General features: G+C 46.3%; 1 protein-coding gene across 2 annotated transcripts; it reads left to right on the forward strand.

Moving 5' to 3' along the window:
- Nucleotides 1-354: 354 nt before the first annotated feature.
- Nucleotides 355-12863, forward strand: SNUPN (snurportin 1). Of its 2 annotated transcripts, none has more exons than XM_058156703.1 (9): nucleotides 355-455; nucleotides 2607-2781; nucleotides 3615-3804; nucleotides 6980-7084; nucleotides 8579-8675; nucleotides 8824-8921; nucleotides 9842-9919; nucleotides 10024-10104; nucleotides 11509-12863. In XM_058156703.1, exons 2-9 carry the CDS (start codon nucleotides 2624-2626, stop codon nucleotides 11827-11829), a joined length of 1128 nt encoding a protein of 375 aa, XP_058012686.1. In that variant the 5' UTR covers nucleotides 355-455; nucleotides 2607-2623; the 3' UTR covers nucleotides 11830-12863. The 2 variants fall into 2 exon arrangements, with proteins under 2 accessions (XP_058012686.1, XP_058012685.1); XM_058156702.1 differs by having other exon boundaries at nucleotides 402-505.
- The last annotated feature ends 912 nt before the right edge of the window (nucleotides 12864-13775 follow it).

Raw genomic sequence — 13775 nt, forward strand, 5'->3', positions numbered from 1 at the left:
GGAAAGCAAAACAAAGCTGGCTGGGGAGTTCTGGGAGTTGAAGTCCACCCTTCTTAAAGTAGCCAGGTTGCACAAACACTACTAAAAAAAAATGGAAAGCTTGGATTGCAAACCACATTTCAGGGTGGATAGGCGCCCCTCCCTTCCCCCCCCCCTAACCAAGAGGGCGCAGATGCTGGATGGAAGGGGCGGGGCAAGCTCTACCTTAGCCCCGCCTCTCGATCGGCGCATGCTTTTAAACGCGGCTTGCAGCGAAGCCAGCTGGACGTTCCATTTAAACCTGTACGCATGCGCCGCTTCCAAGTTCCAAGCGGAGGGCGGGAGGGAGGGAGAGAGAGAAGAGGAAGAGGCGGAGCGGCCCTTCCGGAAGCCCCGCCCCTCACGCTGCGTGCGAGTGACGCAATCGCGGAAGGGGCGGGACGGAGCGCGCTTCCGTTGGTCGCGCTCTAAGGAAGGTGAGTTCGCGGGTTCGAATCCCGCCTGGAGGCGAGCGAGGCTGGGTTGGGTAAGCGCCGAGCGGCGGGGGTTTTTTCTCCGGCCATCAGGCCTTCTTTCTCTCCCTGGTCCTCGTTCCCGGGTTGGGAGAAAGAAACAGATGTTCTTTTAAAAAAGAAAGAAAGAAAAGAAAAGCAGTCCCCTGGGCATGTGCAGAGTGCATTCAAGAGATGGGAGTGGGGGAGGGGGTGGGCAGTCTCCTCTTCCCTCCCTCCGTCTTTGGATTCCTCTCTGTTCTTCCCACCCCTGCAGGGAAAGGTCGGACTACGGTTCCCATCCTGGCTGGGGATGATGGGTGTTGCAGCACCAGACCTCTTGTGGGAGGTGAATCAAGCTGGTGCGGTTTACAGCATCCCTCCAGGAGAGCCACGCCTGATTTTATGACCTGTTTGCTCGTGGCTGTTGAGCGAATCATGGCAGTCATTAAGTGAATCATACGGTCATTAAATGAGCCTGGCTTCCCCCCCCTCCCCCACATTGACTTTTGCTCGTCGCAAGCTGGCTGGCTCTGGGATGCTGCAAACCGTTTGTAAATACATTCCGGTTGCCAAGCAACCCAACTTTTGATCACCTGATCCTGGGGAACCTTATATGACGGTTGTAAGTACGAGGAGCAACTTTTTTCAGGGCCGGCGTCACTTGTGGAACGGCCACTAAACAAATGGTTGTAAGTAGAGGACTATCCCGGATGGACGGGGTGGCCAACCTCCATAACTTTTAAGGCGTTTGTGGACTTCAACGCCCAGAATTCCCTAGAAAGCATGGTTGGTTGGCTGGCTGGGGAATTCTGGGAGTTGAAGTCCACAACTGTTAAAGTGGCCACAGGCTGGAGACGCTGGCTTCATTGCATGCATCCATGCCCTTATTGAGGGAGTGGATGATGCGTCTATGTGCCCTCCGTTTGGCCCGGTCCCCCAGCCTGCCTGCCCTGAGCAAACTCGACCCTCTCCGTCCTCCTTGAGGGGCGGCCACTAGAGAGGATGGGGTCTGCTGTGGGCCGCCAGCTGCCAACGATGAGGAGGTTGAGGGGGAACTTGGGCCAGTGCTGGAGTCTGGGGAAGGCTCTGATGGATGCTCTGCATCGGACGCGGAGATAGAGCCAGCTGCCTTTGGAGGCTGAGATGGGTGAGGAGGGAGAACAGCTGGGGCCGTTTCCAGATGCACAAATGCGCAGAGCGGTTAGGAGAGGAGAACTCAGGAAGTAAAGCACACAATGGCCCCTCCCTGGCTGGGGAATAAATAGAAGAAAAGAGGTTGTAGTAAGAGACAACAATTCGTATTTCTGAAGATTTTGGCTCATTGTGTTTCGTGCCACAAAGACTACTTGCCAGAACTTAATTTGCGGCTTTTCGGCTGGGAGCTCACAGCCTGGCAATTATCGCAAGGAACTGATAAGGTCTGTTGCTGCCGTTAACTCCTTGTAGGACTCTTGCCTGGACTTTTTGGTGGGTGAATGCCACCAAATGAGGGCCTCTGGTGGCTCAACAGACTAATGCTGTCTGTTATTAACACAGTTGCTTGCAATTACTGCAAGTTCAAGTCCCACCAGGCCCAAGGTTGACTCAGCCTTCCATCCTTTATAAGGTAGGTAAAATGAGGACCCAGATTGTTGGGGGCAATAAAAGTTGACTTTGTATATAATATACAAATAGGATGAAGACTATTGCTTGACATAGTGTAAGCCGCCCTGAGTCTTCAGAGAAGGGCGGGATATAAATTCAAAAAAAAAAAAAATTCACAAGAGGTAAATAAAGATGGGGGTTTTCAGGACCAGAAGTCTTGTTTGGCTGAGTCAGAACAGGGTCAGGCTATTTTCCAAAGCCCCCAAAGGCCAGACAAGGAATAAGGGATGGAAACTGATCAAGGAGAGATTCAACCTGGAAATAAGGAGAAATTTCCTGACAGTGAGAACAATCAGCTGATGGAACAGAAGTTGCCTTTGGAAGTTGTGGGAGCTTCATCACTTGAGACTTTCAAGAAGAGACTGGACTGCCCTCTGTCAGAAATGATGTAAGGTCTCTTGCTTGGGCGGGGGTTGAATGAGATGACCTACAAGGTCCCTTCCAACTATGTTATTCTGTTATATCTGTTATATTCCTTCCTCCATCCAGGCTGCCCAGGAGGAAGAATGGAGGAGCTGAGCCAGGCTTTGGCCTGCAACTTTGTCGTCTCGCAGGACCTCAACAGCCCCGCGGCTCCACACCCGCGCCTGGCCCAGTACAAGCCCAAGTACAGCTCTCTGGAGCAGGGCGAGAGACGCCGGCGGCTGCTGGAGTTTCAGAAGATGTAAGAGAGCCCCACCCCCGCATTAAAGCCAGCAAGTCTCTTGTCCTGCCCCCCCCCCGGGATGCGGGGGTGGGGTGGGGGCTTCAAACAGCCCCCTGCTCCACTGGACAATCATAGATTATTATTTTTTCCTGCATGGTTGGAGCAGAAAGCACTCCATTTAGTTGTAATTTCTTTCCTTTTAAAAAGGGTAGTTATTTTTATTATATTTATTATGGCTGCCCCAAAAAGTCTCAGAGGTGGTTATAGTATCCAGGTAGCAGATTAAAAACAGTTTAAACAAAAATTTGTAAAGGGCAGCTCAGACTAAAGGGAACCATAGCAATAAAAACATGATGTTTGAACTTCTTTCCTTCCTTCCTTCCTTCCTTCCTTCCTTCCTTCCTTCCTTCCTTCTTTCTATTCTCCCTCCATTTTCCTCTTTCTCTCCTTCCTTCCTTCCCACTATTCTCCCTCCATTTCCCCCTTTCTCTCCTTCCTTCCTTCCTTCTCACTATCCTCCCTCCATTTTCCTTTCCTCCCTGTTTTCTCCCTCCCTTCCTCCTCAGTATCCTCCATTTTCTTTCCCGTCTTCCCCTTTCTCTCCTTCCTTCCTTCTTTCCGTCCTTCTCCATTTTGGGAGATCCATCATAACGTCAAACAGTCTTTAAGCGATCTGTCCTTAAACAAAGACTTCCTGCATTCAAGAAAATTGAATGCATGTTTGTTCCCAAGGCAACCCTTTGTGCAGAACTTGCAGACCTCACCTCGTTACTGTCCCTTTGAGGTGTTTCTTCCCATGTAGGGTTAAACTTAATTTTAGTTGTTTTTTTCTCTTTCTCTTGTCTGTCAAGTAAGCGGCTGGACTATATAAATCATGCCAGAAGGCTGGCGGAGGATGATTGGACCTACACAGAGGAGGAGGAGGAGGAAGAGGAGAAGGGAGAGACGGAGAAGGAGGGAGAGACATCCAAGGCTGATAGAGATCATGAAGACATGGAGCTAGACATTGTGAAGAAGCTACCCAAGCGATATGCCAACCAGGTAAGCAGGACAAAACGGGGGTCCGTTCTCCTTATTTTTTCATTATTGTCGTTTTATTATGACTGTATGACTGTAACTTTTTGTTGCTATCATTAAGGGTTAAATTGCAACCTATGACCATCATTTGTGTTGTAAATGTTGTACCTTTGATGTATTTTTTTTTCTTTTTTCTTTTTCTTTTATGTACACTGAGAGCATCTGCACCAAAACAAATTCCTTGTGTGTCCAATCACACTTCTATTCTATTCTATTTGTTAGTGACCCAGCCCTCTGAAGAAGGATCTAAGTAACAGGTTGTTGTTGCATGAGGCAGGTGTTTTCAGTATTTCTCTCGTTGGTGGGTTTTCATCAAAGTAAAGCCATTGACGCCTCCAAAAAGTTCAGCTTCCCTAGAAAACTCAGGAAATAGAAGTTGGGTTTTTATATCAGCATCTAGCTGAAGGCAGAATAAATCAAAACTGGTCTCAAAATAAAACACTGACAGAGGTAGGAAACAGCAGGCAGGGTGGCCCAATTAAGAGAGTTTTAAAAACTTCACAAATCTGTTTCTAGTTGTTACAGTTTTTTCTTCCCTTTAAAGTAACACATGCATTGAATCTTTTTAAAAAAAAAAAACAGCAAAAACAAACGGGAAAGGAATACTTCTTCATGCATAAAATAAACTTTATATTAGAGCAAAAAGTGGAAAGTCTTAATTTTTTGATGTAATTATATTTTCACATCCAGGTTTTTTTTAATCTTGGTTTGATACAATTAAACCATGTTGTTTTTTTTAAAAAAAGGAAAACCGTCCATTATTTTCCATAAGCCTTACAAAAATACTTTGGCAACTTTGTGTTACATTATTCTTCAAACTTTAAAATAGCAATAAGCTCCTGCAGGGAAAGAGAAACATTGGTGTTGAAACGTTTTCTGTGTGTGTATAAACGCAGTCGTGAAAATAAATAATACTCAACCTGTGAAAATCATGGAGTTTTTTCCCCACTCTAAATTCCTGCCTGCCTAGAGATTTTTAAATGATTTTCAGATACTCTAAATTCTAAAAAAACAAACGAAAAACCATCAAGCTACCAGGGTCCCAGAATCTCTTTTTCAAAAATAGTTCACAGAAGAACAAAAGACCCACAATTATTTATAATTTTCCTTCCTGTTTTTATTTCTATTGTTCAGATAGGTAATCAAACTTCTAAACAAAATTACTCCCCCCCCCGACCCCCCCCCCCCGGGAAACAGAGACTGGGTTTTCCTTAGCAACTTTCCACTTATCCTAAATAGGACCTTCCATTTCAGAAAAAATTCCTAGAGAGTTGATTTCCTGTTGTTAATTTTTTCTTATACATATATGCACGTTTTATTCTAAGTTTTAACAACAGTAGTAAGAAGTAAGAGAAACTAAAATAGAATGAGAAAGAAAGGGAGAAATAAAAGAAAAAGTTAAAGGTACAAAAAAAGAAAAAAAGGGAAGGGAAGAAATTAAAAGTAGAAAGAAGAAAATATAAAAACATACTGGCTTTTGACCATCTTCAGAGCAGCTATAAGTACAATTATATTTTAACTAATCTCTCTAAAATTGCATCAAGACTCTCTTCATTCTATAACCTATCCTGCCTTGTGGTCAAAAATAGAATAGAATAGAATTTTTTATTTGCCAAGTGTGATTGGACACATAAGGAATTTGTCTTGGTGCATCTGCTCTCAGTGTACATAAAAGAAAAGATCATCAAGAATTCTAAGGTACAACACTTAATGATAGTCATAGGGCACAAATAAGCAATCAGGAACCAATCAATATCAATATAAACCGTAAGGATACAAGCAACAAAGTTACAGTCATAAGTGGGAGGAGATGGGTGATGGGAACGATGGGAAGATTAATAGTAGTGCAGATTTAGTAAATAGTTTGAGAGTATCCTGCCTTCTCATCAAAACTATAAATTGCAAATTCATTTTTTCCCCTTAAGGGGCTTCCTGTCACTGATAAATGTAGATATTGTCCTTTCTCTGATCAGTTTAGCCATTTTCGCAGGTCCTGTCACCTTCATTACTGTAGTGTTAATTATTTTGATGGCTAAGTGGCTCAGCAAGGCCATTCTTATCACTCCCCAGAAAATTATCAACCCAGGCAACCAAACCATCTCATTAAACCCAAGGTCTTTCTGTTGCTCCTGTGGCTTCCTTTAATTTTTATTTTTTTTACAGAGGCTGCCCAAGGCTGAATTTTTTTTCCCCCTGCTTATTCATTACATCTTCTTAATCACTCACTAAGCTTTATATTCTGCAAACTAAAAAACAAAATGAGAAAAAGGCATTTTTCTAAGAGTTACAAAGAAAATCACATGTCTGTGTGAGATTCTCAGTACTCCAGATCATAATTGTCCCAAAGGTGCTTTTTCAAGAGGCAACTGGACTTTCTTGTTTATTTGTTTGTCCTTTTGAAGACGTTTCGCTTCTCATCCAAGAAGCTTCTTCAGAACTGAAGAACTTCTTCAGAACTGAAGAAGCTTCTTGGATGGGAAGCGAAACATCTTCAAAGAAAAACAAAGTCCAGTTGCCTCTTGAAAAAGCACCTTTGGGACAAAAACAACAACAACAATGATCACCAAGGAGCTTTGAACTTCTCAGAACAAGCCAAGATGGGTTTTTAACTCACAGTAGGATCCATTGAAAAATTAAACTTTGGCAGCTTATCTAATATTAGGGAGGTGAAAGCTAGTTTGATCTTTGGAAGAAATGAGGAGCAGATGGAGATATTCAGCTCTATGGGTCCTGAAGATTAGAAGTCCAAGAAGGACTTTGAGGCAGGTCTACCTCTTCTGGGAGTCTCTTCAATATACAACTTCTGAGTTGACTCAAGATGTTGGCCCAGGGATGTTGACTCAGGAGTTGGGTTGGCCGAATCCTGTGGCCAGGCAGAGGTCATGGGAAATGTTGTAGAACATTTCCACTGTTGGGATGCTCGTACACTGTTGTAGAATGCATCATTGGTTCATTGGTTGGGGGGATTTCAGATCTTGGAGACATCAGGGGAGAACTGAAAATCTTGGGCGTTTACAGCAAGCACTTAAGAACTGACCTTCAACTTGGTGTTTCTTCATTGGGGCCAGATAGTTCCTCTTCTCGTTCTGGATCTTTGGTGGGTTTTCTCAAGGCGGTTGAACTGTCCTCTTCTCTGCAGCTGATGCTCTCTGAGTGGCTGATTGATGTCCCCCCAGATCTGGATCAGGAGTGGCTCTTCGTGGTGTGTCCAACGGGGAAGAGGGCTCTTGTGGTGGCCTCCAGGGTAAGAAACCAGGTGGAGAGCCAACCTGGCGTTGCGGTTGAGGGTTGGACGGTCAATGGGAAACTCAGATTCGTGTTCAGTCTTGGCCATGGAGACTTTGTGAGTAGCTCTGGGAGGGTCCCTCTCAGCCTTAACCTACTTCTTCAGATTGTTGTGGGGAAGAAGACGAGGGCAGTGGGTACATCAACTTGTGCTTCTATGTGAAGAAGCAGGAGGCCATCCTCCTCCTTCTCCTCTTAGTCCTCCTCTTCTTCCTTCTTTCTCCTCCTTTTTCCCTTCCTTTCTTCCATTTCCTCCTGTTCTCCTCCTCTTCCTGCTTCCCTTTCTTCCTTCCTTCTCCTCCTCCTCCTTTCTCCTCCTCCTCTTTTTTTCCTTTTCCTCCTCCTTCATTTCCTCTTCTTCCTTTTCCTTCTTCCTCCTCCTCCTTCCTTTTCCCTGTCCTTCTTCCTTCTCCTCCTTTCTCCTCTTCCCATTCTTCCTTCCTTCTCCTCCTCCTTCTTTCCCTTCTTCCTTCCTTCCTTCTCCTCCTCCTTCTTTCTTCTCCTTCTCCTCTTTTTCCCTTCTCCTCTTCCTTTTCCTCCTGTCCGCCTCCTCCTTCTTTCCCTTCTTCCTTCTCCTTTTTCTCCTCCTTTTCCCTTCTTTCTTCCTATTCCTCCTCTCCTCCTCCTTCCTTTTCCTTCTTCCTTCTCCTCCTTCTTCCTCCTCCTCCTCTTTTTCCCTTCTCCTCCTTTCTTCCTTTTCCTCCTGGTTCCCTCCTCCTTCCTTTCCCCATCTTTCTCCCTTCTCCTCCTCCTCCTCCTCCTTCCTTTTCCTTCTTCCTTCCTTCCTCCTCCTTCATTTCCTCTTCTTCCTTTTCCTCCTATTCGTCTTCCTCCTTCCTTTCCCTGTCCTTCTTCCTTCTCCTCCTTTCTCCTCTTCCCCTTCTTCCTTCCTTCTCCTCCTCCTTCTTTTCCCCTTCTTCCTTCCTTCCTTCCTTCTCCTCCTCCTTCTTTCTTCTCCTTCTCCTCTTTTTTCCCTTCTCCTCTCTTCCTTTTCCTCCTGTCCGCCTCCTCCTTCATTTCCCTCTTTCTTCCTTCTCCTTTTTTCTCCTCCTTTTTCCCTTCTTTCTTCCTATTCCTCCTCTCCTCCTACTTCCTTTCCTCTTCTTCCTTCTCCTCCTCCTTCTTCCTCCTCCTCCTCTTTTTTCCCTTCTCCTCCTTTCTTCCTTTTCCTCCTGGTTCCCCTCCTCCTTCCTTTCCCCATCTTTCTCCCTTCTCCTCCTCTCCTCCTCCTCCTTCCTTTTCCCTTCTTCCTTCCTTCCTTCTTCTCCTCCTCTTTTTTCCTTTCTCTTCCTTCCTTCCTTCCTTCCTTCCTTCCTTCCTTCCTTCCTTCCTTCCTTCTCCTCCTCGTCCTCCCAAGCTTAGCCCAAGATGCCCAGGTCAAAGGAATGCTTTGCCCTGGAAAAAACCCCAAATTCTCATTTTTCTCTCTCTCTCTCGCTTCGCCCATTTCTAGGGCACCACAGCAACGTACACCAAAAGCGGTTTCTGCGTCAATCGGTTCCCTTCTCTTTTACCTGGTGGGAACCGGCTGAATTCGGCCACAGGGAAAGGTGAGTTTCCAATTCTTTCCTCCTCGTGGCCATCACTGTTGCTCGGGGTAAGGACGGAATCCAAACGGAAACTTCTGCATAACCTCCCCGATTTACGAGCCAGACAGAACTTAACACACAGACTAATCCCGGTTGGTGTCGCTTACAGAATACACCATCCTGGACTGCATCTACAATGAGGTCCAGCAGACGTACTACGTCCTTGACGTGATGTGCTGGCGTGGACACCCTGTTTACGACTGCCAGGTAACTATGGCCGAGCTCATGCCGCTAGGTCAGGGGTCTGCAAACTTGGCTCTTTTAAGACTTGTGGACTTCAACTCCCAGAGTTCCAGAGCTTTGCTGCCTGAGGAACTCTGGGAGTTGAAGTCCACAAGTCTTAAAAGAGCCAAGTTTGCAGACCCCTGCGCTAGGTCAACAAGAGTGCCAGACCTGGAAGCCATATTCCCTTGGTGCTTACCAGGCCTGCCACTGTGGGAAGTCAGGCGAGGGGAGATTGCACGAGGGAAGTAGAATTAGCCATAACAAAACTTTGCAGAGAAGTTCAAGGCCATGGGGTCCAACAGAAGTGCAGAGAAGAAAGCGGAGGTTGTCTTCTGTACATGAAGGAACTGATTGGAGCAGGGTGGATGTGTGGGAGGAGCAGGCAAAGTCTTGGACTTTCTTTTGGGTGAGGAAAACCCGGAAGATCTCAGATTCGGGTTTTCCACAGATGCGGCAATATAACATCTCCAATAAAAGTTAGCTTTGGGGAACTGCGAGCCCTGGAGTTTGATTTCGTTGGGGGCGTTACTTGAACCCTGACAGAGAGATAGATGCCTCAGAGGTTCCTCCTAAACCTGGTTAGTGTTAGGCTTGATTTGGTAGTTTGTGAGTTAGGATGCTGGAGGGGGGGGGGTCCTAGAATTCAGTTGCTTGGGTGAACCATAGAGACAAGGTTAAACCTGTGCTGCAGAGGTCTTCAAACTTGGCAGCTTTAAGACTTGTGGACTTCAACTCCCAGAATTCTCCAGCCAGCTGGCTGGAGAATTCTGAGAGTTGGAGTCCACAAGTCTTAAAGCTGCCAAGTTTGAAGACCTCTGCTGTAATGGGATGCGCGAATGACACTGGGAGAGGAAGGAAAGAGCCTTTCACACCTCTTGGTCCCTTTTTCTTCCCTTCTCCAGACAGATTTCAGATTCTACTGGCTACATTCCAAAATGGAAGAGGAGACGGACTTGTCGGAGAAAAGCCGACTTAACCCAGTGAGTCATTTTTATTTTTTTGACCGAAACACACAAGGTGTTTCTATCAAACAAAGCAGAGGGTTTACATATGTGCGTGCTGACTTCTTTGGCTTCTTTCTCAGTATAGGTTTGTGGGCCTCAAGAGCTACTCCTGCAGTTCAGCCAACCTGTGTGAGGTTCTGGCCATGACATTCCCCTTCGAGGTGAGTTGGCCTTGTTCACGTGGAATGCATCTCACTTTTAACGTCATCTGTAAATGGCTTTCGCACCAGGCTGGGTCTGCTAGGGAGGGGTTCTCCTGCTGGGTTCCCCAACAAAGGGGTCCCCAAGGCAGCATCTTCCAGATACCAGCACCCCCATCACATACATAAAGACCCCAGACAAACAACGTACTCGCTATTTGGGTATTCAGTATTTGCCTCCAGAAGTTGTGGGTGCTCTACCCCTGGAGGTTTTTTTAGGAAGAGACTGGACGGCCATTTGTCTGGAGTGGTTTAGGGTCGCAGGGGGTTGGACTCGAACAGAGGTCTCCAACCTTGGCAACTTTAAGCCTGGAGGACTTCAACTCCCAGAATTGAACTGGGGGGTTCTGGGAGTTGACGTCCTCCAGGCTTAAAGTTGCCAAGGTTGGAGACCCCTGGACTAGATGACCTCCAAGGTCCCTTCCAACTATTCCGTTATTCTGAATTCCGCTTAAGCAAAGTCACTCTGACCATATAGGCGTCTCAAAGCATAGAGCTCCCCCTGCTGGGCTTTCAGTGCAAACACAGCTCCCCTGGTGGAGAAAGACAGGCACCCCGAAAACTACTAGAAGTTCCCCCTTTGGAGGCGAATGGTGATCACATGGCCCTGAGATGCTGCAACCGTCTTAAATATTTATTTTATTTATTTTATTTATTAAATTTTTATACCACCCTTCTCCCTAAGGATTCAGGGCGGTGTACAGCCAAAAATAAAACACAAGATATATACAATTAAAATCAACATTTAAAACATAGCAGATTATAAAAGGCTGATAATTAAAAATTTAAATTTTAAATTTTAAAATATTAACAAAACCCCAAATTAAAATTCAACACTATTATGCCAGTCCCGCTTGAATGAATAAGTGTGTTTTGAGCTCACGACGGAAGGTCCGAAGATCAGGCACTTGACGTAGGCCAGGGGGAAATTCGTTCCAGAGCGTCGCTGCCCCCACAGAGAAGGCCCTACTCCTGGGGGCCGCCAGCCAACACTGTTTGGTGGACGGCACCCTGAGGAGGCCCTCTCTGTGAGAGCGTACGGGTCGGTGGGAGGCAAAGGGTAACAGCAGGCGGTCTCGTAATATGGGTTGCCAAGCCCCTGAATTCTGATGCCACGGCTGTGGGAATTCTGCGATGGTCGTAAATGCGAGAACTGGTCATAAATAACGTTTTTCCCAGTCGTGTTGTTGCTACGAATGGTCATAAGTGGAGAACTACCTGTGTTATCATCAAAATTCTTAATCGGGAACTTCAAATCACACTGTTTTGGTTGCCATCTTGACTTTTTTCGCCCTCTTTCCCATGGACGCCTGCGCCTAATCCTGAACCGGACCTAAACTGTTTTCTTCCCGTTTCTCCTCGCAGGTAGATGGGATCCTTTTCTACCACAAGCAAGCGCACTACAACCCCGGCAGCACTCCGCTGGTGGGTTGGCTTCGCCCTTACATGGTGTCCGACATCTTGGGCATCGTGGTGCCCAGCTGCCCGCTCACCTCCAAGCCCGGCTACGCAGGGGAGCAGCTGCAGCAAATCATCGAGCACAAGAGGAATAAAAACCAGCAGCCGGGCGCGGCTGACAATCCCACCTCGCCAGACGGGCGTTACGAACTGGAGCATTTGTCCACTCCCCGAGTGGAGGCATCTCAGCCCGTCTCACCCGACATGGAGTGCCAGATGGGCAACTGATCGGAGACTAGAAAGTGACCAGGATCGGTCAAGAATATTCTCCGTCAGCCCAGATAGGACACCCCCCCCATAATACCGTGTTTCCCTGAAAATAAGACCCTGTCTTATATTTTTTTTGAACCCCGAAATAAGCACTTGGCCTTATTTTCAGGGAGGTCTTATTATTTTGGGGCGCGTGGTGCAAGACGGGGCTCCTCTTGCCGTCTTACCTGATATCCAGCTCGTGTCTCCCTAACCAGAGGAAATAGTGGGGACTAGCTGTACATGCATTTAAATATTTTCGGCGAGGGCTTATTTTCGGGGAGGTCTACACGGTATATACATCGTCAACATCTGGGTGGAAAAACCTTTAACGCAGTATTTTCGTTCAGAGGGTTTTTGGCTTTTGTCCTGCGTTAGAGAGGCTGCCACTTGCTTAAATGAGAGTCAGATCCATCCATGTGAGTTTTTGAACGAATTGGGAGAGACAAGCTAGTTCGAACCTGGGTTCAAATTCTCACAGGTCACACACACACACACACATCTTGGATTGCAGGGCATTTTGCCACACTCATCAAGGCCGTTGGGCTTCACCGGTATACCGGATCCCATGTTTGAAAAAAAGATGTGAAGTTTCAAAAAAAAACCCACACAGACAAAAGACACGGATTGGGCCATTAAGCACTGCAGGAGAAGTTACTTTTCAGTCTAGAGTCAATGGCGATCAAGTCCATTTCAGTGCAGGGCAAAAAGTCAAAAAAAAGTCAAGATGGCGGCCACAGGGTGGTGATTTATAGTGGGCGGAGTTTCGCTCACACCCTGTAGCCGCCATCTTGACTTTTTTGACCATACCTTGCTGTCATCGCTGCACAGATTGGATGTTAGGGGAGAGCGCTGCTCTATGCACTCCTCACGTAAAAGGGAAGAAAACCCAGAATAGATAAAAGGCACCGTTCACATGCTGAAGCCTTTGGGCTTCCCTCTTAATTCTGCCACATTTGTGGTGTTGGGAATTTGCACTTTTGAGATTCACCAAATAAAGAACTTCTGAAAGATCTGAAAGAACTTTGGAAAATAATTAATCCTCCACCCAATCCTTCTGATCACCTTTGACTTCAGGTGATTTCATGGGCTAAGAGAATGGCTGACTCAAAGTCATTAAAATTCACTGTTAGTCCAATGAGTGAACCAGGAATCCAAGGGGACTCTTAAGTTTCAGATATTTTCTGATTCTTGATTTAAATAGTTCTTGATTCTCTCCTTCCTCGACATTGTTGGTTCCCCCTAACTTCAGAATTACAGCCTTCCCTGTGGTGGTTCCTCCTTTTTTCTTGCTGGGGTTTGGAAAGTCTATATATATACTTTGAAAGTATATATATGTGTGTGTTTGTGTGTGTGTATATACACAACCAACCCGCTCACAGCAACACTCCCCACCTCCCCACCAGTATTTATAGAGAGACGGCAGCTCCGACCACCCTTTGCTCGAGAAGCACGAAGCCGAAGACACCAGCCTGAAGATGATGAGTGAGACCTCGTCGAAACGTCGCCAAGATACTCTCAACCTTGCACGGGAAAAGACCCGAAAGTGCCAAGACCTACTTACCTATACCCGTGAAAACCTATGAACGTGCTGGCTGGGGAATTCTGGGAGTTGAAGTCCACAAGTCTTAAAAATGGCCAATGTTGAACATGGTGGATGGGGAATTCTGGGAGTTGGTCCACAAATCTTAAAGTGACCAAGGTTGGAGAGCTGGACTTCACACTGTGGGACAGCTGGATTTTTTTTTTGTTAAGAGGCTCTTTGGGGAGCTGAAAATTCAGGTTTTTAAAAAAAACCTCTTGAGTTTCTCGTGTTATCACTGAGGGCTTTGGAGCGCTGAGAATTTAGGGTCCCTTGAGTGAGAAAGCTAACAGTGTTTTGAGCCTGGGAAATTGGCTTTCCTCTCGGCATCCAGACAGGAAAT

This window comes from Ahaetulla prasina, chromosome 13 (assembly GCF_028640845.1).
Source record: "Ahaetulla prasina isolate Xishuangbanna chromosome 13, ASM2864084v1, whole genome shotgun sequence".
NCBI lineage: Eukaryota > Metazoa > Chordata > Lepidosauria > Squamata > Colubridae > Ahaetulla > Ahaetulla prasina.

Excerpts from the sequence above, each read along its gene's own strand:
- SNUPN (XM_058156703.1), top strand. The coding sequence starts at position 2,624 with ATGGAGGAGCTGAGCCAGGCTTTGGCCTGCAACTTTGTCGTCTCGCAG. Across the intron at positions 3,805-6,979 it reads CCAAGCGATATGCCAACCAG|CTGATGCTCTCTGAGTGGCT; the intron begins GTAAGCAGGACA and ends TCTTCTCTGCAG. Across the intron at positions 7,085-8,578 it reads CTCTTGTGGTGGCCTCCAGG|GGCACCACAGCAACGTACAC; the intron begins GTAAGAAACCAG and ends GCCCATTTCTAG.